The sequence below is a fragment of the Castor canadensis genome, chromosome 8 (genome assembly GCF_047511655.1).
Source record: "Castor canadensis chromosome 8, mCasCan1.hap1v2, whole genome shotgun sequence".
In the NCBI taxonomy this organism is placed as follows: Eukaryota; Metazoa; Chordata; class Mammalia; order Rodentia; family Castoridae; genus Castor; species Castor canadensis.
Genome location: NC_133393.1, coordinates 8488060 through 8513495, shown reverse-complemented (window position 1 = coordinate 8513495; position 25436 = coordinate 8488060). Strand labels below are relative to the sequence as shown.

The 25436-nt window shown below is 35.0% G+C and overlaps 1 protein-coding gene across 1 annotated transcript in view; it reads right to left on the bottom strand.

Moving 5' to 3' along the window:
- The window catches only part of Crisp1 (cysteine rich secretory protein 1), a 74243-nt gene extending 50003 nt beyond the window's left edge, over window positions 1–24240 (bottom strand). The window contains exons 1-2 of the mRNA XM_020170656.2: window positions 24163–24240; window positions 19143–19214 (exon numbers count right to left, since the gene is read on the bottom strand). Of these exons, the coding sequence (XP_020026245.2) occupies window positions 19143–19214; window positions 24163–24240 (150 nt within the window). The remainder of the gene's footprint in view (window positions 1–19142; window positions 19215–24162) is intronic.
- Window positions 24241–25436: the final 1196 nt, after the last annotated feature.

Genomic DNA, 25436 nt, shown 5'->3' with positions numbered 1-25436 from the left:
AAGACTGAACAAGCTTCTAAACTATGACAAGCATTCCAAAAGAAAACAGAAGGCTATGAGACAAAATCAGTTGGATATGTATCAAGAACTGTTGGATATAGAGAAAGAGCAAGTTATTAATCTCAGGAAAAAAACAAACAGTTATCCAAGTGTAGAGGAAGTCTTTAGCTCCTTCAAGATTGAGTGGCTGAAGTGGATTTGGTTGGGTAAGAGCCTGGTATATCTACTAACCAACCTCACATTTAACTCTTCTTCAGAAAAGCCCCGAATCTCCCTGCAGAAAAGAAGCAAAGCATTAAGATTAGGTGTGGGATTCACTTAGTCAAGGAAGAATCTTTTCTTCTTACCCAGACTAACAGCCCTTAGCCTAATAATGCTTTGAAGATCCCATATTTTTATGAGCTGCCTTGTGAAGACCAAAGCTAGGAGGGAAAGAAACAGCATGTCTCAATCATTTGTCTTAAAGTCAAATAAGCTTGCTTCTTAAGTGTGCAATTTCTAAAATACCAATTATCATGTATTTGGAATAGATATGAATTTCAGTCTAAAACATGGTCTGTCTACACGTTTACACTTATCTGTGGCATCTTCCATGCTTACTGGACTGCTGTATCTCTATGGAGCATCTAGGCATCACCTCTACAGAGCACTATGGGGATACTATTTTTGTATTAAGTGTGTATCTGTGGCAGTTAAAGAGTTATAGAACATTTGTTAAATGATTTTATGCAGACATGGCTCTACTTCATGCTAAATCCAAAGAAACACGTAGATTCAGCCCATTTAGGCCCTCGGGGTCTGGACTGTATGGTGTGTTGAAAATGTTCAGTGAGCCAAGAAGCTGTCAGCACCACCATGACTGGTGCCAAGAGAGGCCTGAGCAGACTGCACTGCAGGCTCTCTTCTCTCCCTGACAGTGATACTGATGGTGAGAAGATGCCACTGCTGTTGCTCTGGTCCTTGTCAGAACAAGAAATCACAAGCAGATCTACAAATAGCCATTTCAGTATCTTCTAGGAATCAACCACAAAGCATTTCTAGTTTGAGGGGATCAGAGGCAGGCTGCCATCTACAGCTATGAATGATAGATGTTACACTTAGTCTGTTACAGCTATATTTTTGTCTAATAACAAATATGATTAATGGGAAGTTGAGAAAAGATTCAACCTTCCTCCTACTTCCCCAAATTATATTTTTAGCTAAACCACTAAGTTATTTCCTTAGCTAATATAAGTTAATATCACTTTGAAATTGATGTGAATATTCAGATTTTATAGTAAAGGAAAATATTACCAAGTAGATAGGTAATCAATAACTATAGCACCAATAAAATTTGAAACTGATGTGAGATGCATAATATTCTCCTGAGGTGGACATTTGAGCAACAATAACATTACAAGTAATTATTCAGTAATGAATAAATTATAAAAATTATTACTTTTTGTAATTGTCATTCTTAATTTTTATATATCGCTTACATGGCAGTATGTGGATATATTTTGCAATTTGGTTTCTTTATAAATAGTGTAGATAAAATAATATTTGCTTCTTATTTAACATACAGGATATCACTAAAGTTTTCTGACAATGAAATGAAGTTACTAATAGAAATTAATTGCTATGTATATTTAATTTTAATGTGTTACATTTACTTATAATAAATCTATATAATTATATTAAATTTATTTTAGCTATATTATCTTTAATTAACATATAAACTTGACTGTCTCTTTTGCTACTGTTTTTGACTAATTTTTCTCTATGAAATATTAAATTATTCATATGTGTACTTTAATAGATGTGAGTTGCAAATGTGAATCCTGTAATATTAAAGTCAAATTTCATTGCAGCAAATAGCAATTAAATTTCCAGTTCAGAAACATATATATCAAGCAAGAAAGAAGAATAATTAACATATATGAGACATGTTTGATATCAAGGAATTCTGTTCACAGTGGCAGTCATATTTCTTATTTATTTAGAATAAGAAAGGTATCTATGTCTGTGTTCCAACTAGGCAAAAGATTCTCTACAGGGAAGGACCCAGTTAGAAAAGCACTTCAAACAATTTGAACATTTTCTTCAATTTGAAAATGTCTGATTTTAGCTTTAGACAGCGTTTTGACTACATGAATAAAATCACTATCAATACACATATTCATCACAGTTGATATTCTTTACACAGCTACATTAGGTACTTTTAGATAGTGTCAACATACTGCATAAAGAACAGGAGAAACATTTCAAGTGAGACAGAAGTACAATGTGCTGGCATGTGCTGAGAAGGGTGCACCCTGGAGTACAAAGAAGGAGTGCTGTCTCTGGGGACAGTCTTCCACACATTCTTGCCATATTAATTAATGGCCCCAAGTCTTAACTGAGATGATGGTCAAAGAGTGGCTCATGGAGCAGTAGCATCAGCAGAGCCTGACACAGAATCTAGCATGTTTACATGCTCAATATTTAGGTTATACAGAGAGTTATTCCTTTTTCCATTAGGGAAGCATGAGTCCATAAACGTTGTTTGTTTCTTGTATAACTGGGAAATATTAGGGGCAAAAAGATAAAGATAGAAGAAATACATGGATTGGTCCCTTCTCTGTCCACTGGTGTCCAAGATGCTGCATAAACCACTGGAGTCCAACTGTGATCACTTGCTATTATGCACTGAGAATATGCTAACAGACATTATTTTTCTAGATTTTATCAACAAATTTAGTACTTAGCTGACTAAAAATTCATAAAGTCTAGTAGAAAGTGAAATGGAGAGCAATGGTTTATTAAAGTTTCCAACAACTTGCATTTATATTTACCTTTGTACAAACTTAGGCAAGGAAATGGCAGCTTGATACCTGTATCTTATGTAGCTCCAATAGTCCCTGAAGAAAGGAGAACCTCATTTTAGGAGGACCTGGAATGACAAATCAAGAATGATCGATTCCTGGAACCCACTATTGGCCATTGGGAACTTCACAGCCTGTGGGCAAGGCAGATTCCCACTTACTCTACAAGTCCCCCAATGTGAGTCCTTAGTGGCATGGTCAACAGAGGCAACCTACAAAATGGAAGAGAATCTTTGCCAGCTACTCATTGGTGTAAAGATTAATATTGAGAATATATAAAGAGTTCCAAAACTTAAACATCTAAAGAACAAACAATCCAATTAATATATGGCAAATGAATTGAACAGACAGTTCTTAAAAGAAGTACAAATGTTCAAAATTACATGTAGAAATAGTCAATATCCTTAGCCATAAAGGAAATGAAAATTAAAGTGACACAGAACCCATCTCACCCCAGTCAGAATGGCTATTATCAAAAAAAACCAAACAACAACAAATGCTGATGAAGATACAGGAGAAAAAGGAACCCCAATATACTATTGGTGGGAATGTAAATTAGTACAGTCAGTGGCTTCAGTATTGGAATTCCCATAAACCCTAAAAATGGAAGCACCAAAATATGATCCTGCTTTACCACTTGTGGCTATACTCAGCGTGTTAGAGAGCTCTGCACACCCATGCACACAGTAGCACTACTCACAACGCCCAAACTATGGCATAATTTTTACTACATATTAATTGTTCAAAGGGGTTTCACTGTGTGTTTTATGCAGCGATCAAATTCATTCAACCTCTAAGAATCTTTCTTATCCTTCTTCCCCATCCTCCCTTTTATTTTAGTTTTTATTGGGTTTAATTATGGCATTTTCACACATGTATGCTGATCATCTTCAACCCCAAGTGAGCAGAAGAGAGGGAAAGAGAGGCTCTCTGACATTTGACTGTACACTTTTTTCTCTAGTATATCTTATTTTTAGAAAAATAATATAAATTTTTGACTTTCAGACAGCCGATAGGATTCTGAATTAAATATGAAGCTGGAAGTTTGTCATATTTTTGTGCTCTTTGTTGATTTTCACTCTTCTCTGAACCTCATTTTCCCATCTACAAAACAGTGTCACTGTCCTCTATGATCAAGGCACTTCCTGTGCAGGTATCGGTGACTTCACAATTCACACTCCAAGTTCTCTTATTGTGACTGGGTTTCTTTCTACAATCAACAGATACATCATTGTGTTTATAAGAGCAATTATATGCTTCTTTGAAAATAGATCGATCTCAACAAATTTACAGTGTAGGCATATGTTATTCTATAACTTTCGTTACTCACTATTTGTGAAGTATTGTGGTAAGTGTTAACAAAGCTTAATCTTCCAGCTGAAGAATCTTTAGAAGAAGGCAAGGACATATATAGGAATGAAAATCAGACTGGATGTGAAAGTAATAAATTCTTTTGAAGTTTAGAACTAACCCATTCTACCTTTATAAAAAGTAATTGGGACTGGAGAAAAGTGGGAATCAATTTCATGGTGTGAGCTTTTAAAGAAGCAGAAGAATTTCAACAAGTGGAAAATTTGGGGAGAGGATGGCACTAACAGCGTAAACATTACAGAATAATAGAGTTTGCGAAACAGAGGGTATTTTTAGGAAGAAAGTTCTATCTTCTGAAGTACATAGTTTGTGTAAAGTATATCTTAAATGTTCAGGTAGATTAAGGAAACTTTTTTCTTTATTCAAAAGGAGTTTTTTATTATCATCATCATCATTATTGTTGTTAGAGAATAGGAGGTGAAACAGAGAAAATTGTAAACTTATGTTTTATGTGGCTCAATCTTTTATTAAGGAAAATGTTGAATAAAGTTGTCTCCTTTGTGTAATCCTTTTAATTAGGCATTTCCATGTGATCTTTTTTGTTGTTGTTATGGAGAAGATGTTCAGAGTTGAAATTTGTGTTGACGCAACTGACCTCATTATGGAATAGCTTAGACCAGGTAGATTGTTCTAGAAAGAAGGAACATGAAATGAAGTGAAAAGCACTTTAATCACCAAGAACTTATTACTCCTGATTTCAAAATGAAAAATCTAAAGCCAAAAGATTTCTATTTTTTTTCTGTAATCAGATTATCTAAACTGACTACAAATGGTGCAATAAACATACATTCATTATTAGACCATTCTTTCTTGTTAAAAGAGAATATTTAGAAGTAAGGTATCTGATTTCTACACGTAATTTTGAACATTTGTATTTCTTTTAAGAACTGTCTGTCCAATTCATTTGCCATTTATTAATTGGATTGTTTGTTCTTTAGGTGTTTTTCTCCCCCACCTAATGTTTTAAATTGTGTCACAAAACCCATCCTTTGGGAAAACTCCATATTACCCCTCCAGGGATTTAATAATTTATCACCTTTGCATCATTACACAAATTAAGCGCAACACAAACTCTTTTTCTGGGTTACCTTTGCAATTTTAAATAAGAAAATTGCTTTAGTGGATTTCACAAGCCATTAATCAGAGACATTTTAATTGAATGTAAGTGATAATTACCTTTCACAAGAGAACTGAGTGTATGAAACCTAAGAGACAAATGAAAAGGGTGCTTGTTTCATTTATTTAGTTAAATTTTGATAGTATTGAAGTCTAAGTGATTGCTCAGATACTTAGAGATGTTTGGAAGAATGGAGAAGGATAGTTTGTGTTTTCGCACAGTTTTTTCCTTTTCTTTTTTCTTTAAATCACATACCTAAGTAGCATTATCAGGAAAGAACATGCTTCCTTTCTTAATGTGAGTTTCTTGGTGCTGAAAGGTGACAAATTGGCAACTTCAGGGAAAAGAGTCTCCCTTCCAGAGACTAGGTACAAGATTGATATTGACAGGGATAACTCCATTGGTGGATAACCTCCACCAACTCATCTCAACCACGATCAAAAGGAACCAGTAGCCTCAGGAGTCATAAACTGTGACCTGTTTGGCTCTGGCCTTCTGCAGAGACCACCAGCAGGGGAGCTAATTGTCGGCATCTTGGACCCTCCTTCCCTTAGGATTGGGAGAACAGAGATCACTTCTTTTATAGCTGTCCTATATCCTGCTGTGAAGAGTTATTACCAAAAAAGACTTGTTCCCAGTAATGATCCAGTGGAGCTTTGTATCAGAGACCTATAAGTAAAGGATCCATAATGAATCCCTGGAGTTGCCCAAGTCTCTAGGAGTCTTGCGATAGCCTTAAAATGAGATTTTTTTTTTTAAATCTCTGCATTTTTTTTCCCTTTTACCAGCTGTATGTTTTTGCTTGCTGTCTGGTCTCCATTTCTCTCTGCATAAGCAGTTTTAGGCTTTATTTAAGTGTTGCATTTCCAAGTGTTCGTGACTTTGCAGGGCTTGCCACACATCACTCATGCCTTATTTTGCAGGGTGAGTGGGTAATTAGCATCTTTCACAATTAGCCAAGATTTGCTCTGCTAATTTCATTCCTTGATGAAGGTGCTAACTTGGCGTGAAACTGTAATATGTTGGGTGATTTATTAAGTCTCCACTGATGGGTAGAAATCACATGCCTGCCTTTACTGTTGAGAAAGTTAACAGCATCCATTTGTAAGAGATGGTATTTGAAAAGTGATGCTGGTATGATTGAATGTGTGAATGTATAATGAAGTCAACCCAGTGAGACCCTTTCTGATTAAATTGTATTAAAATCATGTGGCAGTTCCTTGAAAAGTGACTTTCAAGAAAGAAATACGGGCTCATCTTTAAGAGCAGCTGTCAGTCACAGTGTTTATCACTGGCCCCATAGAGGGAAAAGTCATATCTGCTTTCTAAGCAACAAAGAAAAGACATAATACTGACATGAAGGCATTTTGCCTAAACAAGGTGTACATGCATGTGTGTGTGTGTCTGAAACTTTTAACAATGCAGAAAGAAAACTTCTTTAAGAAATCCCTAAATTAAACAACTTGGCACATATACCATTACATATACTATAATGAGTTTCCTTTATTTTATTTCTGCTCTAAGCATAAATCTTCATATTCAGTATAAAATTCATATTTTTTTAGGACTAGATCTTAATATGTAGCCCAAGCTGGCCTTGAACTCTCAATCCTCTTACCTGAGCTTACCTGGCTCCAGTATGAGAACTCATGACTAATTGAGAAATAATGTCTATAGTGAAAGCTTGAGTAATATCTGTTGCTTTGCTTCATTTCTTTTGCATTTCTAATTGAAGATCTGTTAATTTAAAAACAATAACAACAATGAAGGAAAAAGTGAAAAAAATTCTGTAGATAGCAGTAGTCTATTAGACCCAATGATGGGATAATTTCTTGATGAGCTATACTAGGAAGGGTATAGTGTTTATTCATGCAGTTTTCCTGCCAAAAACTAGATTCAAATATCTGATATTGATCAGGAAGAAACAAGAGATATTATAGAATATGCTTTAAAGCAATTTATCCTAGATAATTTTCAAGTATTCTTCAAAAATGTTAGTGTCAAGAGATCCAACAAATAGTTGGTCAGAATAAAGATGACTGAAGACACATGAAAACTAATCTGAGATGTCTTTTGTTTTTTTTTTTCCTGGTGGTAGCGAAGTTTGAATTCAGAGCTGCACACTTGCTAGGGCAGGTGCTCTACCACTTGAGCTGCTCCACTAGCCCTACATGAAAATTAATGTAAATTGTGATCATATATTGAATATTTGGTGGTGGAAATTTCTATAAATGTCATTATTGTCACAATCTGATAAACTTTGAATATCTAATATTTCATATTAAGTCTAAATTTTATGACAAAATAAGTATCGCATTAATTTTATAAGTGAACTGTGACCATGGATCATAATACATTTTGAGATAAATGTAAATAATTCACTTTACATAAAAATGAATGTAAAGTGTAATCTTGTGTTGACTCTTTAGTGGGGAACTTGCTATAAATGATATTATTCAGAAAACTTGTTATAATCTGAATATGATTTTATATTAGCTAATGGTAATGTATTAATTTTATAAATGTACTATGTGTAACACATTGTTCTATAGAAATAAATGCTGAAGTATTTATAGGAGAAAGGTCATTCCATTTGCATCTTGCTCTCAGATGATCCAGTCAAAAATATACCCATACATGCATAAAATATCTATAAAAAGTATATTTTTATACATTGCATATCTATTAAGAGATAGTGAAAGAGAGAAAAAAGATATGTAGCAAAGAGTTAACAATTAGTGAATCTAAGTGAGGGGTGTTTAGGAATTCATTATACTTTTGTAAATTTCTGTAGGGTTAATTATTTTTTAAGTAAAAAGTAACAAAAATGTGTTGTCTCACAGAAAACATACTATACATAATGAATTAATCATTTAGAAAGACATCTTTGCAGTTTTTAAAAAGTGTTCAAAGCTCAAATAGTGTAATTTTTAGGAATAAAAGAATGATATCCTAAACAATGATTTAATACCATATACTGATGTATCGAAAGTCTTAGTCCTTTCTCTTTATGTAAAATCAGAGAGGAGTGGAATATCCAGGAGAGGGGTAGAGGATCAAGTGATGGGGATTATGACCCTGAGAAGTACAGAGAAAGTATGGAGGTCCCATTTTGGATAGTAACAGAGGGAGATAAGCAGAGATGATCTGAAAGATGACTGCATGGTGATCAGAGACCAGGTATTTTCTCCTGCAACTTGTAGCAACAAGGATGTAAAAGACAGGTATTGAATATATCCAAAGTTAGAGTTCTTCAAAGGTGGATTGGGCAAGGTGATTGCCAGTATTGGTAATAAAGTGGTTGACATGTTTTTTTGACCAGAGTTTTTAGGGTTGCACTGGAAACGAATTGGGTGTATGTGGTATATCTTCCCCTTTTTGGAAAGCGCAACCCAGGTCTGTAACAAATGCATTGGCATTGCTAGGCATGACGCCTACAAGCTAGACATAATCACAGATGACAGGATGAAAATTAAAACTAGTAAGCCAAGCATGTGTTTGGCATCAGCTCTTTCCCAAAATACGAACTAATTTTGAAATGTAACAAGAATCATAAAAGTTTGTACAATTTAAAAATGTTTCCTAATAATTTTACCTACACAAATGCATAGATTTTTCTTTACAATCTGCTTTGATTATAGTGACTATATGAGCATATAGACCCATATCTGGCCACTATGGGCTGAAGACCTCTCAACACAGCCTGCTGCACTGGGGAGGGGAGATGACTATTGCTGCTGCGAGCCTTTCCTGTGACACCAGACGGAGCTCTGGCTACATCTCTGCTCCTCCTGCAGCTGAGAGGCAAAAAAGAGTTTCTCATTCAGGATGCTCCAGAGCTGGAGTTTTGCTCCTAGTGTTAGCACTTCCCCTGAACTTTATCCTTGAGATTGAACTTGGGAAGGTCACCTATTCAGTTTTGTAGGCCTCCTACCTCGTGGCTTTTTGGGGCAAAAACACATTCTTATGTCATTGGAAGTAAAAGATAACAGAACTATTTGTGTTTAGTAATTTGCTTTGAATGCAATTGTCTTTTCAATTGAAAAAAGTAAAAAAAGAAGCCTTGTAAGTGGCTAATATTGTATGTGTTATGGAAAAGAGTGTTTATTTTAATTTTTTTGAAAATAATAATTTAAATAATAAAAAAGTCAGAAAAATCTATCCAAAATTAAAATGACTAAAAACCAGAAGAAAATTATAGAGTTGAAATTTACCAGCCTTTAAAACACAAAAATATTAATATGAAGAATATGTTGCTTATTTTTCTATAGTATAGCTATTTTTAATAAGGAAGTATAAATTTTATGATACTTTGGGGGAAGAGGAAACTATCCATAAACTTGTTGATGAAAATATCCAAAGTTTTATTTTCTAATTTAGTCCTGTACATTTCATCTTCAAAATAATTTCTGCCTTGTATTTAATATATTAAGAACATTAGGAAACATGAGTTGCATATGGAATTTTTATCAAATATTTAGATATAAGGAAAAATGTTTTTAATGCACCATATGGCCTAATTTTTCTTTATCAAAGGAGAGTGAGAAGAATTCTTGGCTATTTTACATCTGATTTATAGTCTAAGTTTTTCTGCTAGCTGTACAACATGAAATTATTTTGTATATTAGATCTCAGTTACTTCATCTAAAAAACTAACTTGAAATTTTTTATGCTGCTTCAACCTGGATTATAGTGGTTCAACACTTTTGTACAAAAGAACCCTTACTATCTTTTGATAACCTCCAAGATCTCTTAATATATTCACTGTACTTTAAAAAATGTAATGTGTTAAATATTTCTTGAGGCTTCCTTTCAGAGCAGATGGCCCTACTGTGCCTTCGCAAACTAACCAATTGGTATCCATAAGGGCACTCCCCTGGTCCAGTTTCCCTTTTGCTGACTTCTGTTCTCCCCTTTGCTGTCTTGGGTTTCTCCTTGTCACTACCCTGGGCACAGGTAGTGAGTCTACCATGTTATCCTCTTCCTATCTTTATTATCTCTTTATGGGTGGCCTCCAATTTTATCTCTATCCATACCTTCTTGCCTGATATACATATCCTATCCCAGTACGACTCAAGGACATTGTATTTCCTCTAAGAGCTCCTTTAAATTCACTACAATTCTGAACTTAGTTTCGTTTATCCAGTTTCTTTCCAACTCTGAAAAATATAGCATTAATTTTTTGATCTTCCTTTTTTTCCCTCAATGGCATTATCAAATCTTGATACGTTTGGCTTCACCATACCCTAAGAAGTAGGGAAAGTGATCTGAAACTCTAGGAGAACAGCTAATGATCTTTAATGGAGGAAGAAAACGAAGAGAAAGAAGTAACTGAAGAATATATGACATTGTAAAGACCACAAATGTCCTAGGAAGAGGTCAAGTGGTCATGTGACACAGTCAGTGAAGAAAAGAAAACTTATTTAAAAATCAAAGAATTGGGATTATGCAATGCCAAATAAATTCAGACCATAAAAAAAACCAAACAGAGCAGTATTGATACCTACCAAACCATTGGTAGATTGACAGAAGATTTTGATCTATCGAAGATATATAAGATTGGGGAAGGGAGGGGTTGTAATTACCAGGTATGTAATTAGGGAGACAATGAAGAGAGTAGCTATACTTTCTTTGTTGATGCAAATTAAATAGATATTTTTAATGCTATATCATCATCACATTTCTAGATTTACTGAATGTTTATTGTTTTTTTTAACTATCTAGCATTTGAGCCTCTTTATAATAATCGACTCTCTTCTGAAGAGTTACATATGTTATTTACATGAAATTTTCACTGAAATTACTCTATTTTGCACTTACTAAGGTGAAGTTATGGCTGAAAAATTCAATGAGGTTTGTTGAAACTGCATTAAAAAATAGGCAGGTATTTCTGTACAAGGAGTTTACCTTCTAGGGAGAGAGTCAGACATATACTAAATAGTAAATTATATAGTATTCTTGAAGACTTAAGAGACATTTGATGATGCTGTAGGAAGCAGATTTCAATATTAAGTTGTCTGATGAATGTAGACTTAATTTCTGAGAAGCAGAAATTTGAGCAAAGACTTAAGGAAGTGAAAGTGTTAGCCAAACATCTATCTGAAAGATAAGCTTTTGAGCCATAATCAGCAGTTAGAAAAAAGAATTACTAAAACAAACTGTGCTAGAATTGTTCAAAGACCAGTTGTTCAAGGACCATACTGGTTGGGAAAGAGCAATGAAGACTGAGATCAGACAGGTGGGGTTTTTTAGGCCTGTATAAGAGGGGCTTTACTTGGAATGTAATGGAAAACTCAGAAAGTTTTGGACAAGGAAGTTATATAGCTATTACTTATTTTAGAAAGGTTTATCCAAGTGTAGAATGGGCACACACAGATAGATCATAAGGGTTTATAATGAATTATCATAAATTGAACATACCCATGTAAGGTGAAGTCCCATGACACCAAGGTAAGGAACCACAAGTTTACAAGCAATTTAGAAGACTCTTTATATATTTTTTCAAATTATTACTTGCTCATTTTGCCTAGCAGACAACTGACTCTTGCTACAACTGAAGTTATTAGAAGATAAACATGACCTCCATATGCCATGGAATTCTTAAATGATCATATGATGGCATTTAGTGCAAGCTGTGAAGAGCAGCTGAAACATTTGTTTTTCTGTTAAAAGAATATTTCCTACAACATCTCACATAACAATGTTGACACATGGCAAACCTCAATTCCTATATCTTATATAATTCATGTGATATGATTATTTTATTACATTAATCTATGCACAGAACTATCTTCATAAATTATATTTAGGGCAATTTACTCTAGTACAATTACTCTCAAATGTTGGCCTCTGTCCATCTTTACAGTATCATTGCATATTTGCATTCTGCCATGCTACTCCAAACATCTTAGTGTACCCATCTGGGAAACCTTAACTTCTAGGTATTATACTCAGGACACAGAACTCTACTACAGTGATACTGAAGAAAGTTTGGATATCATTTTTATTGGCATGCAATAATTGTTTATAGTAAGGAGTTTCATCATGACATTTCCATACAGGCATCTAATCTACTTTGATATATTTGCCACCTCTATTGGTCTTTCTTATGACCCCTTTATCCCCTTTTCCCTTATGCTTCCACCTGCCTAATTTCTCCCTTTACTTTTCTGACCTCCTGTTTTGTTTTGTTTCATTTTCCCCTAGCTTCCACAAATAATTTCATACTTTGCTTTGTTGCTCTGACTTATTTCACTCAACACTATGACCTTCATTTCCAACCACTTTCCAGCAAGAAAATTAAGATATTATTATACCAGACATGACTTATTGCCATTCTTCTAGGTCCTTTGAAATTGCTTTGGAAAATTTTATAATTTTTAGTGTGATCAGGGGCAGAAACTCTGTGTTTTATTTCATGTTTGTCTTAACTCTTTGAACTTGGTAACCAGTTCAATATTAGTTTGTTAGTTTAAGGGATTAATGTGTTTAAAGTAGAAAATTCAATTATATGTATAAATATGATCTCAGTTGCAGTATCAAATACAGAAATTTTTTTTGATTTTGCTTATAGTAAAAAAGGTCTTGGATTTTTGAGTGACGAGTCTTTTTAATGCTAAATTGGCAGTTTTTCATTAAGTGCCTAGTACAGCGAAGGAACTTAGGACAAAGGGTGAATGGCAGTGTCTCTGTTTTCAGTAAATTACACCAGGGTAATAAATACTTGAATGAAATCCTTTATTGATTGTTTTGGAATGCCTTTGATAATTGGAGATATGAACAGTCACACTGCTAAAAACAAAAAACTTTATTTCTATATGCAAAATGCATAACAATGGTTTGCAGTAATAAATCTTGATTCCTATATAGGGATATGGTGAACAAAATGAAAAAATAAAATGTTTTACCAAATCTTATTTCAATGATGTCACTGAGAGTTTAGTAATCAATTTCTTAAGAAGTATGCCAATTTCTGGCATATCTCTTAAAAGTATATTTTGGAATGTAATAATAATTAACTCATCAAATCTTGACTGACTGAGTAGATTTGTATTGTCAGAGAGACCTGATTAAGTACTATATATATATATGTTCTAGTTCTTTGTAAGACATTCGACAAGAAGATGAAGTAAATATAAGTCTTCAGCAAATGAAGCAAAGCAAATACAGAGATAAAAGCTTATTAAAGCACGTGAAGAATGAGTAACTCTTATGATAGCTTGTTTTCTTTCTGTTATTTTTAAAATCAGTTTAAGGACTAAGAATTCACTATGTACTGACATGGAAGGTGATACCACGATCACAGCTCTGATTTATATAGCACCTGGTGTGATATACTTGATTTGAGTTCCTCCCTCCTTAATGTGCTAAGACAAGATTTATTTGAGCTCTAAAAAGAGCTCACAATAATGACTTCCCAAGAGTACAACGGGGTATGAGTTTGGTGGTCAACAAGGCAGTTTATAATACTGTCACTCTTCCAGAACAGATATCCTCTGCAACCCCCCTGAAATGTGTGACTAGTGTTTGACAATGTACACACATATTTGGGCTGCTTCAAAACATTTTTGAAACCCAGGTCTTCCTGAACCTTTCTTTGTCTTGTGTTCCTGGCTATAACTTTGATGAGAGGTAAGTCAAATGCAAGGACAAATTCAATTTGTGTCTCACATTATTATTTGTTTTTCTAGGAAATGGGCCTGTGTAGCAGTTTTCCAAATGACACAGCCCCAATTCAGCACAGTATCTAGAATCAATTCATTCCTGGCACATCTTAGAATTTTCAGAGATTTAAATATCCTATGTCAGACTTGCTCAAGAATTGTGTTTGGGAATATTTTTCTTAGAATAATTCATTAAAGAACTGGAAGAATTATTTTTAACTCTTTGTTTCACAGATGGAAAAAACAGATCCAGAACAGTTAAGTGGCTTTCCCCTTGCCCATGGTTAGGTAGAGAATTCTGTAAAGCCCAAATCACGACTTAATCAAACTTGTATGCATACCTTTCTAGTCTGCTTCATTTCCTGCCACTGTGTACTTGAAAATGCATAGCAATTACCCTAGAAGAGCCTTAACACTTCTACCCCCAACTTTCTCTTATAAACCCATGAGATTATACAATCATTATTTAAACTTTTCCAGTTTCCCTCCTTTGTCCTTTCTGTGACTAGATGCTGTTTTATTTTTTTTCTGAAATTATACTTCAATACAATTAAGTTTCGGTGTGACCTTCAAGTTATGACTGGCTTTCTTGTTCAGCGAGCTAGACAAATATCATTCTGGTAGGCATGGAGAATAATGTACAAGGAGAAGGACAAAGACAACTTCTCTAGAGGTTGAGCCAAAAATTATTTTGGTATAGAGATTTTAAAACATGTCAAGACTATTTTAAAGTCACTGAAAAATTTATGATTCTATGTCTATTGCAGCACAACATGATGTATAAACAGTATTGAGTCTTTGATGTAGATTGGGGATGACTCCCCCAAACACACTCATTCCAGTTCTTTACCAAGTTCAACCCAAGGGAGGTAAAGTTGTCCTCCAGCCTTCCCTGAAGTAAATCAGTGACATATACAAAGCCCCTCTGCTCCATAGCAGCTGTGGGTTCTTTCTGTCTTGAGCAATGCTGATAGCTATCAAAAATTCCAACAAGCCAGAAAGGAAGAGAAAGGGTGGGAAGTAAAAAGGAAGGAAGCTCAAGGTAAGTAGGAGAAAGATACCTGAATGGAAGGACCTTGGCCAAGGCAACCATTAAGAGTAGAGGATCCATACCAGGGTTGGGTGGGAAAACTTCAAATTAAGTTCTTAGAGTGTTGTAGCTGCCAGAAAGTGGCAGGTCACGAGGATCTACATTAATAAGTTTTAACTGAGCATACAAAGAAGTAAGGTATTAGAAAGCACGCACAGTTTCCAAGTAAGTTACACTTTAATTCTACCATACATATACCGATGTAAATAATTCAATCATAAAATAAAGATGAGCAGAACTTATTTTTAAAAACAGATGTAGTTTTAAGAAAACATACTCTCCATTTGCCTTAGCTTTGTGTGTGGTTTATAATCAAACTGTGTTTGGAATAAAAGTGATAAAGATAATGTTATCTTTGCTTACTTGGTGAAAGTAGGATATCTTTCCCTAGAGAGAGAGGGACATGCTTTTGGTTGTGATGATTAAATTAAACTGCAAGAGTGAACAAATATAATTACAAACAAGAGAGATGCTTTGTAACTAGTCAAAAGTCACCTGGAATCTTGCATTTAGTTCTAAGAAAGAAAACAGAGTACTAAAAATCCTAGAGCAATTCTAGTGGTGAGTGCCAGAATAGAATGCAAATGAAAGGTAAAAATACATTATATGGAAAAGGATGTGGGAATGTTTAGTAAAAGGAAGATGAAATGTAATTAATGACTATATAAATGTCTTCAGTCATTTGAGGTTTGGATATGATAAGTGGGGTTAAATTAATTTTATATAACCTAAAATCAGAACCAGGATACAAAAGTTACAATGCACACAATTAAAGCTGACCATGAGGAAGATGATATAAAATTAACTATGTAAAACTGAAATTAATTGCTCTGGAACTTTTACATTTACTATAACTTTGGTTATTAAAGAACAAGTTAGGTAACTGTTAGGTAGACTTAACTTTATAAAGAATGTAACCATTGAACAGGAACATGGACTAACAAAAACAATATAATGTTTTCTAATGTCAAGGGCAGTTTGGAGCACAATTGATGAGGAGGCCTGGCCATCAACTCCCCACAAAAATGTTCATTCCTTATTAGTCTGTTTATACTCTAAATCAAAAGAAGATGAATATTGTACAGTCATTAAAACAAGCATCTTGAGACAGTTAGAGCTTCAAAATAAATTATATGCTTAGAATTCATGCCATTAGTTATAAGTAAATTTAAATACTAGTTGGATCTTTTTTCTGAATGTGTGTGTTATGTATATCAGAAATAGCCAATTTGCAACTCTTTCCTGAGCTTAATCTGCAGAACATTTCACTAAATATTAGGGCTATACAGAGTTTTATATATATGGTTTATTAACTCAAATGGTTTTTCTTATTCTTCTCCTCTTTTTTATGTATTCTCTCTCTCTCTCTCTCTCTCTCTTTCTCTCTCTCTCCCCCCCTTCCCTCTTTCTCCTCCTTCTTCCCCCTCTGTTTCTCTCCTTCAAACATTGTTATCTGATCTTGGTCAAATTAATAATCTTATTCAGATTTTTTTTCCACATTTGTAGCCAATAATAATTTGTGGTCAACTGCATAGTGAGGGTAAGTGAAATAATGGACACAACTCTTAACAAGTAAGTTGTTCATTTGATGTTAGTTATTATATTAATTATCAAACTCACTCTCACTGCTCACTCTTTCAATCTCTGACAAAATCCTTATTCTACTTCACTGTCTCTGAACTGTGCTCTATGGCTATCCTACTTTGTTTTGGAAAAGGACTTTAGTTGAAACTTCTATACATATTTACTTCCACCCTTGATTTTGCCCTTACGTGGGGAGATGGGGAAACTGTTCTACAGTGTCAAAGAGCTTAGGTTTGGTACACACTTTATTCAGGCAACCCATTCATAGAGAGCCTGACATAGAGAGGGTTTGCCATCTTTAATATAATAGAGAGAAAGTTTCCATACTGCAGAGGATGAAGGTAAGCAAAAGAACTCCTGCTCAGTATCAAAACTTGCTTGGTTATCAGACTTTCCACTACAAACTTTGGATGATTTGACAGATTGAAACAAAATATTCAATCTGTACAATATTTTTGTTTCATTAATTATTTTTTGAAAGAATAAAAATTTAGAAAGCATCAACTTGGTCTCAGATAAAAACTCTTGTTTATAATATTTCCTCGAGTCCACAATGTAAGTACATTCACTGTAGCTGGTTTCCTGCTACCAATGTGAATTCACTGACTGCAATGCTAAAAGAGAAATGCATATTTGTGGGGATTGGAATGAAAGTTATCATATGTAGGTGACAACTATTTATACATAAAGGTATGCAATAAAAAGGGCTGGAAGATTACACATAAAACTCTCCCTAATGGTTTACTCTGGAGAAAAGTATGGATTTAAGATATGTCTGATTAGGACTTTCCATTTCATTCTCTATGCTTTTATTTCTTTAAAGGTTTTTAGCCAGGAATAGTGATACATACCTGTAATCCCAGTTAGTTGGGAGGCAGAAATCAGGAAGATTGTGGTTTGAGATTAACCAGGGCAAAAGTTAGTGAGATCTCATTTCAACAAGTAAGCCAGGAATGTTGGCACATGCCTGTGTTCCCAGACTTGGGGAGGCCTAAGGAGGAGGATCGTGGCCTGAGGCTGGCCTGGGCAAAAAGCACAAGACCTACTTGAAAATAATAAGTAAAGAAAAATGCCAAAATATACTATATAAATAGAAAAGTGCATATATAGTAAAGGTGTAGCTCTGTTTTCACAAACTGAACATAAGCACATGACACTACTAAGATCCAGAAACAGACCACTATCATCGCTATTCACGTTTGTCTGTTATTCTCCAACTTCTCTAAGTGTAGCTATTATTTCAATTTTTAACAGCATGTATCAGTTTTGCCTGCCTCTTTTATTTTGTACAAATGGAGAAGTGTGATAATTACATAACCTAAAAATTCAGTGACTTGGAGATTAATTTTAAATGAAGATAATTATTAAAGTAGTCAATATTGATAACTATATGAACTTTTTATGTATTGTGAATTTATTTGTCAGACTTATTTCATGTAACATTTTTGTGAGACTCATTAAATACACCAAAATCTATGATACAAACAGTGAAAAATATTGTAAACATATTGTTATGTAGTTAAGACCATTCTTATTGCTTTATAAAATTCAATTTCATGATTGAATGATTATTATTAATGATTTTATTCTTGATAGCTACACAAAACTCCATAAATGGAGGCTGAAATTAACTAGTTTGATTGCCATTTTTATCATCTCCTCCATCACTACCTTGGGCTACTTGAATTTAACCCTGGCCTTCATACTGCTACAAGCTTTTGGACTCCTTACAATTTCTGGAAGAGTATGTTTCTCTCATATTCCCTGTCACCTCCTTAGAGACATTCTACCGGAGGTTCCTCCCTCTGGGTTCACAGAGTGGACAGTTCTATGGAATCTCTTTTAAGGTGCTCAGGGAGTACTAGCACTCATGTTGGAGGGAAATAGAAATACCACTATTTCCTAACATGTACTGAAGAAGGGTATTCTCACAACAGGGAGGTACCATTTTGACTTTGGCCAATAAGTACTACCAGACTATAATTCTTATGAGTATATCTCCCTAGATATATTACCTACTTATGAGCTTTCTAGTTAAACAAGAATACAGCTATGCGTTTGGGAAAAATGGCTTAGTGATTTCAATGTGCTGATCAGACTGTTGGAATGTTTTTAAGATTCAATTAAAAGAATCAGGCAGGAAATAGCCCTAGAAATATACTGATTACAAACTAATGGTCAGCCATGTTAGCTGGGGTCTGAATCAGCATGGTTTGAAACCAGCACACAAGGAAAGATTTAGAGAGCAAGAGAGTGAAAATTCCAGTCACTTCCCTACAGGACAGATGAGAGCTGGAGTTCCCTGAAGGCACAAAGAAACCTCTAACAGGGTGGCTACCCCTGATGGTGGTAGCCAGCATTTTTAGAGAGCTCAGGCAGCAGAGATGTAAATAGGAACACCTTGGGATGGATAAAGGATGGGACAGCACTGTTCCATATGTAAATCTTATATCACTATAGAAATTCTCACATACCTCTGAGGCATCTTGACTGTGGCTTCTGAGGTTCAACTCTTGAATAAGTGTGAGGCCTGAGTCAGTGACATTCTGCAATGAATGCCCATAATCAGACACATTATATGGGAAAGTTCTAATGATTTTTATTGAGTCTTCACCCCATTTTTAACAAAATGAGAATGGAAGAAAGAGTTGAAAAAATCCTAAAGAGGCGGCATTACAGTTCCTGGAATCAATGAGGATGTACCTGTTGTAAAGGTGAAGGAATAGTCTCATATTGTGTAATCATTACTTTTTCTCAATTTTGTTCAGAAGAGAACATTTCAACAACTCTCTGTCAGCTTAGCACAATCCAGGAGTGATGGTGGAGTATGAGAAAACCGTTAACTTATTTCTATTTGACCCCTGCTGATAAGATTGGGAACCTAGAGTCAACTGGTAGAATTGCCATAAAAGAGATTCTGAACTGATAGTTTAAAAAAGTCAAAAGAGATGAAATGTGCTGATTGAGGAAAAGATATATAGGTATCATCCTTCTCAATACAGCCCTTGTATACTACCCAGATAGGGAAGGATAACATCTTTCAAACATCTATACTATCTCTTGCAGACTTAAATTTTCAAGAATAGACATCAATATATGACTTGATGTACTTTTTTGAATTATTCCAATTAAAGATATGTTATAAAGCAAATATGGAGCTGTATGAAATGACCTTTTTTCTGGGCTATAACCTTTTGATGACTATTGTAGTAGGTTTACTAATTTATCCAACAACCACTAGATGAAAAGACAATGAAATTACTCAGACATGATCTATACTTCAAAGAAGCTGCCAGCCATGTGCTATAGAAAAACACACAAAGAAATAATTTGGAAAATTTTTTCTTTTTCTGTTTTTTTTTGGTCAGAATAATGGATAAATATATTACCAAGGGAACATGTAGAAGACAGTTTATATCTGTGTTTTAAAATAAATCTATTATTATATAAGTTTGCTAAGGATTTATATAATAAAGGACAGTTAAGACTTTCTGAAGATCCCATAAACATAACATACTTTTAAATTACTGAGGGCTTTTGTTCTTATAAAAATCTTGTAAGATTTCTCTTGCAGGTATGCTATTTTTGTTGCTTCTATTAGAAATTTTAATTTCATGATTCAAGACATAATTAGAAGTATTTTTCCATGTTTTAATTGCAGAGACAGTAAACCAAACAATAATTCATCCCCAAAGTGTTTTTCTTTAAAATTATAGTTTATTATGGAAATTATTCAGTCTAGAGACGGAAAAGTGGGAAAGGTCTCATAAAGAAAGAATTTTTTTTTAAGCATGAGGAATTTTACAGATCAAACGTAAGAAAGGGAATTAAAAAAAACTCAACAACCACAGTCTTGGATTTATGAACATCACCAGATGTGAGGAGTTGACAGTAAGGTTAGAAAAAGTAGGTCTGTGAACAGACAGGTAAGCATTCTATAGGATTGAGAACCACCAGCATGATTAAAAATGAGGGTGATTTTAGAAACTTTCTTTTCTAAAACTTACCCTGCTGATGTTGTGAAGTAAAAAAGTATAGGAAAGTGCTAGAGCAAGAACAAGCAAATGATGACCACTGCAACAGATTATAGCCAATCTTTGATAGTCAATCTGTGACAATAAGTTTCATAAATCCAGAAGTGCTTGTCAAATGACAGAAAAATGAGAGTCCTGGTAATTCACCTCAGCATCTCCAGGTCTCAAATGTCAAAAGTAGTGACTGGGACACAAACAAACTAGAGAGTGTGATATATACCTATTTTACCTGGACTCTGAAATCCCAGCCCAAGTTTGGCATGAAGATAAGTGATATTTATTCTCTAAATTCAGAGCATGAAAACTGCAAAAGCAGCAGTTACAGGAAATTGGCGAGGGTGGATTGTTAATTGCCAAGTCTCACATAAAGTTATTTTAGAAATAACAAAAATGAGATCCCAAGGCTAAAATATTTCCATAGCAGGAATTATGTGACAGAAACAGGCTAAAGCTGTCATATGGGAGCCCCACTTGGGATTGGAGTTTAAACTTGTTTTTAAGACTTGACTTGAAAGTTAAATTAAGTGAACTTGCCACACAAAGTTGAGTTTGATAGATAATCTCCAACCCGATACTTAGATAGCATCCTAGAATCTCATAAAGATTTCTGAGCCACTCCTAGCACCTGATGAGAATAAGCCAGGCTTTTATCTGGTGAACAGCAGGAAGGACTATTTCCCTAACTGGGAGTAATTCTGGACTGCTTTCTCTTACTTCCCATATAACCTCAATCCTCAAATCCCATAAATGCTGCTACCCACATATAGCTCAGATTTATCCAGTTCTCATCTCCTCTGTAAGAATCTTTTCTGAGTCGGTGTCATCTCTTGATTGCTTCAGTAGCCTCTTAACTTGTCTAGAAGAAGACATACTACACTCCCTTTTATTCTCCGTACACTCGTCGGAATTCTTCCCCGTGACTTCTTTTCTCCCTTCAAGATACATTCTCATATACTTCACATGATCACTCATGGCCTTGATGCACCTGATTTGCACCTTCATCTTTTTCTGTACCTTACTTTTTCCTCCAATGATACTGTTTTCTGTGCTACTTGTGAAATGCCTTGCCTCATTTTGTTTGAGACTTCTGCATGCTTATATGCTCCACTTACCTGAAATATCCTCATCTCCTCTCACCAACCTACTCTCCTCCCCTATAGACAAAAATCCTGTGTCTTTTCTTCACTTCTCATATACTAGTTCAAATGCCATTTTCTCAATTCAGTCTTCCTAGTCCATTCTCACCTTAAGGCAAGGGGCTCACTTGATTCATGCCCCCACCATGGGACCTACATATGCACTTCCTTTTAGCAACACAGTGACACTAAGCTGCCCAGCACAGACAGTGACTTGTGGTGACTGATTTGTTTCTTACTGACCTTTTATAGAACTGGGATATGTGTGTATATAAACAATTACTGTATCACCTTATCTTCCTGGCTGGATGTTCTTTCTTCTTTCTCAAAGAGGAAGATTGATTATGACTTGGGAAGTTCCTAGTAACTTGTAGTTTAACTTATATATGGCTTTGAGCTTTATCACCAAAGCTACCTGGTCTTTGTATAAATCCTGTAAACTTTGTAATTACCATGTCAAGCTGTATAATGATTCTGAGTTTTCTGAACACCTTGTACTTGTCCTAGCTTTTCTCCTTACCCATGAGGCAGAGACAGAAATAAAGCATAAATTGAAACATCGAACTTTCCCAGAGCTGTCTCGTTGTCTTAGGAATTTTTTTGGACTCCTCAATATGACCATGTGTAAGGATTTTTTTCTCTTTTCTCTTTCTACAACTGTGCAGGTTTCCTATTACCATGTGTCTCTCGCACACATATGCACTGTTTACGCAACAGCAGGTTTGGAATGTTGAACGGTTATACTATTATTGATATAACGATATGATGACTATTTAAGGTCATCTGTTATATTGTTGTACACCAGACACTACATATGAATTTTACTTGGATTATCTGATCTTACTCTCCTACCAAACTATGTTCACATGCAGAAAATGTTCTTTCTGTTTTACAGATGAAGATATTGAGGCTTAAAGAGGTGATGGTGGTTTATGTTCAAATTCCATAGCTAAAAACAAAGTGAGGGCAGGATTCGAATCCAAATTATCTGACTTCCAAATTAGTGTGAATTTCCTCAACCTCTCTAATTTACCCACCTCTACACAAATCTCTTACCTTGGAGAAATCTTCCCCTTTTTTGTTTGTTTGTTTGTTTTGTTTTGATTTTAGTTTTAATGATATTGTGATTGGAACTCAGAGTTCAAGCTTGTTAGGCAGGTGCTCTACTGCTTAAGCCATGCCACCAATCATTTTTGCTTCAGTTATTTTCTAGATAAGGTCTCTCTCCTTTTGCCCTGGCAGGCCTTGACTGAAATCCTCCTATCTATGTCTTCCATGCACAGCGCCATGCCCAGCTATAGATTGAGATAGGGTCTTGAGAATTTTTTTGTCTGGAATTGTACTTGAACCACAATCTTCCTGATCTCCACCTAGGATTTCAGACGTGAGCTAATGGTGCTTGGCTACATAACATCTATCTTCTTAATCACTACTTTCTACTGCTTTTAGAAACAAAAGGGAAATATTGGTTCCTCAATTAAGGTTTAAGCAATCAACGCAGATGCACAGAAACAGAACAGGTCCACTGATGGTATAGTTTCATTCATTAAAATGCTAAAAATGTACAAGAAGTAGTATCCAAAGAATGCCAAGAGGTTCCATGCCTTATTGAGAGCTTTGTACCTCTTATTCTACCTTTCACAATAAGTTTGTTCACTTCTGGACATTGATGCACTCTGGAAAATCTGTGAAGAGATGGGACAATAATTCTCATATCTCGAATGGATGCCTAAACCTTTCATATCCTGTGGAAGAAGCAATAGTATACACACGATTAGAAAGTGGTTCCAAAACCATTATTCACATGAGAAAAAGGAGAATGCTTTAGGGAGAGGGCAGTGCATTTACAAAGGGTTGGGAGCAAGTTAGAACATGCAACCATAAAATAAACTGAGTAACTTTGAACTGTAGAGTGTAAAGTGAGTAGATGTTTTAAGCCTGGTTAAGGGTTTGCACTTGAACCTGAGTGCAATAGTAGAAAAGGTTCTAAGCAAAAATTTAAAGCTTCCATTGTATCCTGTTAGTGCTCAAATTGGCCAAATGCATACAAATGCCAAATAGTCTATGTCTGCATCCTTGTGAGCCAAAAAGTATTCAGCCAGAGGAGCAGAATAAGGTCTTTCCTCCCACACTACACAGAGAATATCTATTTATTTATATACTTCCACGTTAATGCTGGATGATGGCTGGATGATGTAAATCTAGTCTAATAATATAACTTGTCAGTATATCTCAGAGTCATACTGCATTTGTGTTACTCAGTATTGGAAGCATGATTTTGGAACAAAATATACTGGAATGTCTCACATTGGTCACCTTTATACCAAGACCTTTTCTGTAACCTGGACCATTGCAACAGCCTCCTGTCTGCTGGCCTTGTGTCCATCTCGTGTTGTGTCCATCTCGTGTTCTGGCTCCTGTCTAGCTTATTTGCCTATAGGCTAGTCTTTTTGCTGTTGTTGTTATCCTCTGGACGATAAGGAGCCAATTAAAATTCCTCTTTCATTTTTTTATTAGATGAAAAGCTTACATTTGCTACTTAGTAGTAATAGTTTTTAGACTTAAGAGCAGGTAAAATTGTGGAACTGGAGTTAATATCAATCATGGAGGATGACCCACTTGTGGGAATACACTTCAAGTCCAGTTCTCAGAGCTGGATTCCTCTTTTGTGAGAACACTCTTAGATGCTTGATGGGATTTCCCTCCTATGTCTGTATTTTCTATTTTGCATATAAAAAAAGACAATAAGAACAGATCCAAAATAAGTCTCTTTATGGCTAGCAGTGCTGTTATATATAAAATACCCTCCTCAGCTGGAACAACCAAAACACTTGAATGGGCTTCAAAGTCTAATCTTAAGGCTAGGCATGGTGTCTCATGTCTATAATCCCAGCTACTCAGGATATTGAAATCAGAAAGATCATGGTTTAAGGCCAGCCTGGGATAAAAGTTAGCAATACCCTATCTCAACTAATAGGTACGAATGGTAGCTTACGTCTGTAATTCCAGCTACACTGGAGGAATAGGTTGGAGGATCAAGATCCAAGTATGGCCTGGGCAAAACCATGAGACTCTGTCTGAAAAATAATAAAAGCAAAAAAGACTGGAATTATGACTCAAGAGCACCTGCATAGCAAGTGTGAGATGAGACTGAGTTCAAACCTCAGTAATGTCAGGAAAAAAAAAAAGTCCCATCTTGTTCTGTGTTCCCAGAGCCTGAAATGATGTCTGATTATAGGTCTTTCTGAACCTTAAGAAAGTCATCACCCCTAACTCTCAAGCAGAGAATTTTGAAAGATGCTGTTAAATTCTGTGGTCTCTGGCTCCACAGCAAGGTGTCCAACCCATCAGTAAAGTGGTGGCTTTCTGTGATAGCTGTGCTTCTTCCCAGCCTCAGTACCACACTTAAGTCATTTCTCCCCCTTAATAGGGAATTAGTTTCCTTTTTTATCTCCAAATACAATCCTCAGTTGCTAGAATCAATTTTGAAAATTTTGTGTTTAAGAAAAGAAACATTTATGGCATTTCTTTCTTGATATCCAGATCACTAAACAGAAGATTGCTTTGAGGGGGTAAAAACCTGTGTTTTTTGTTAAAC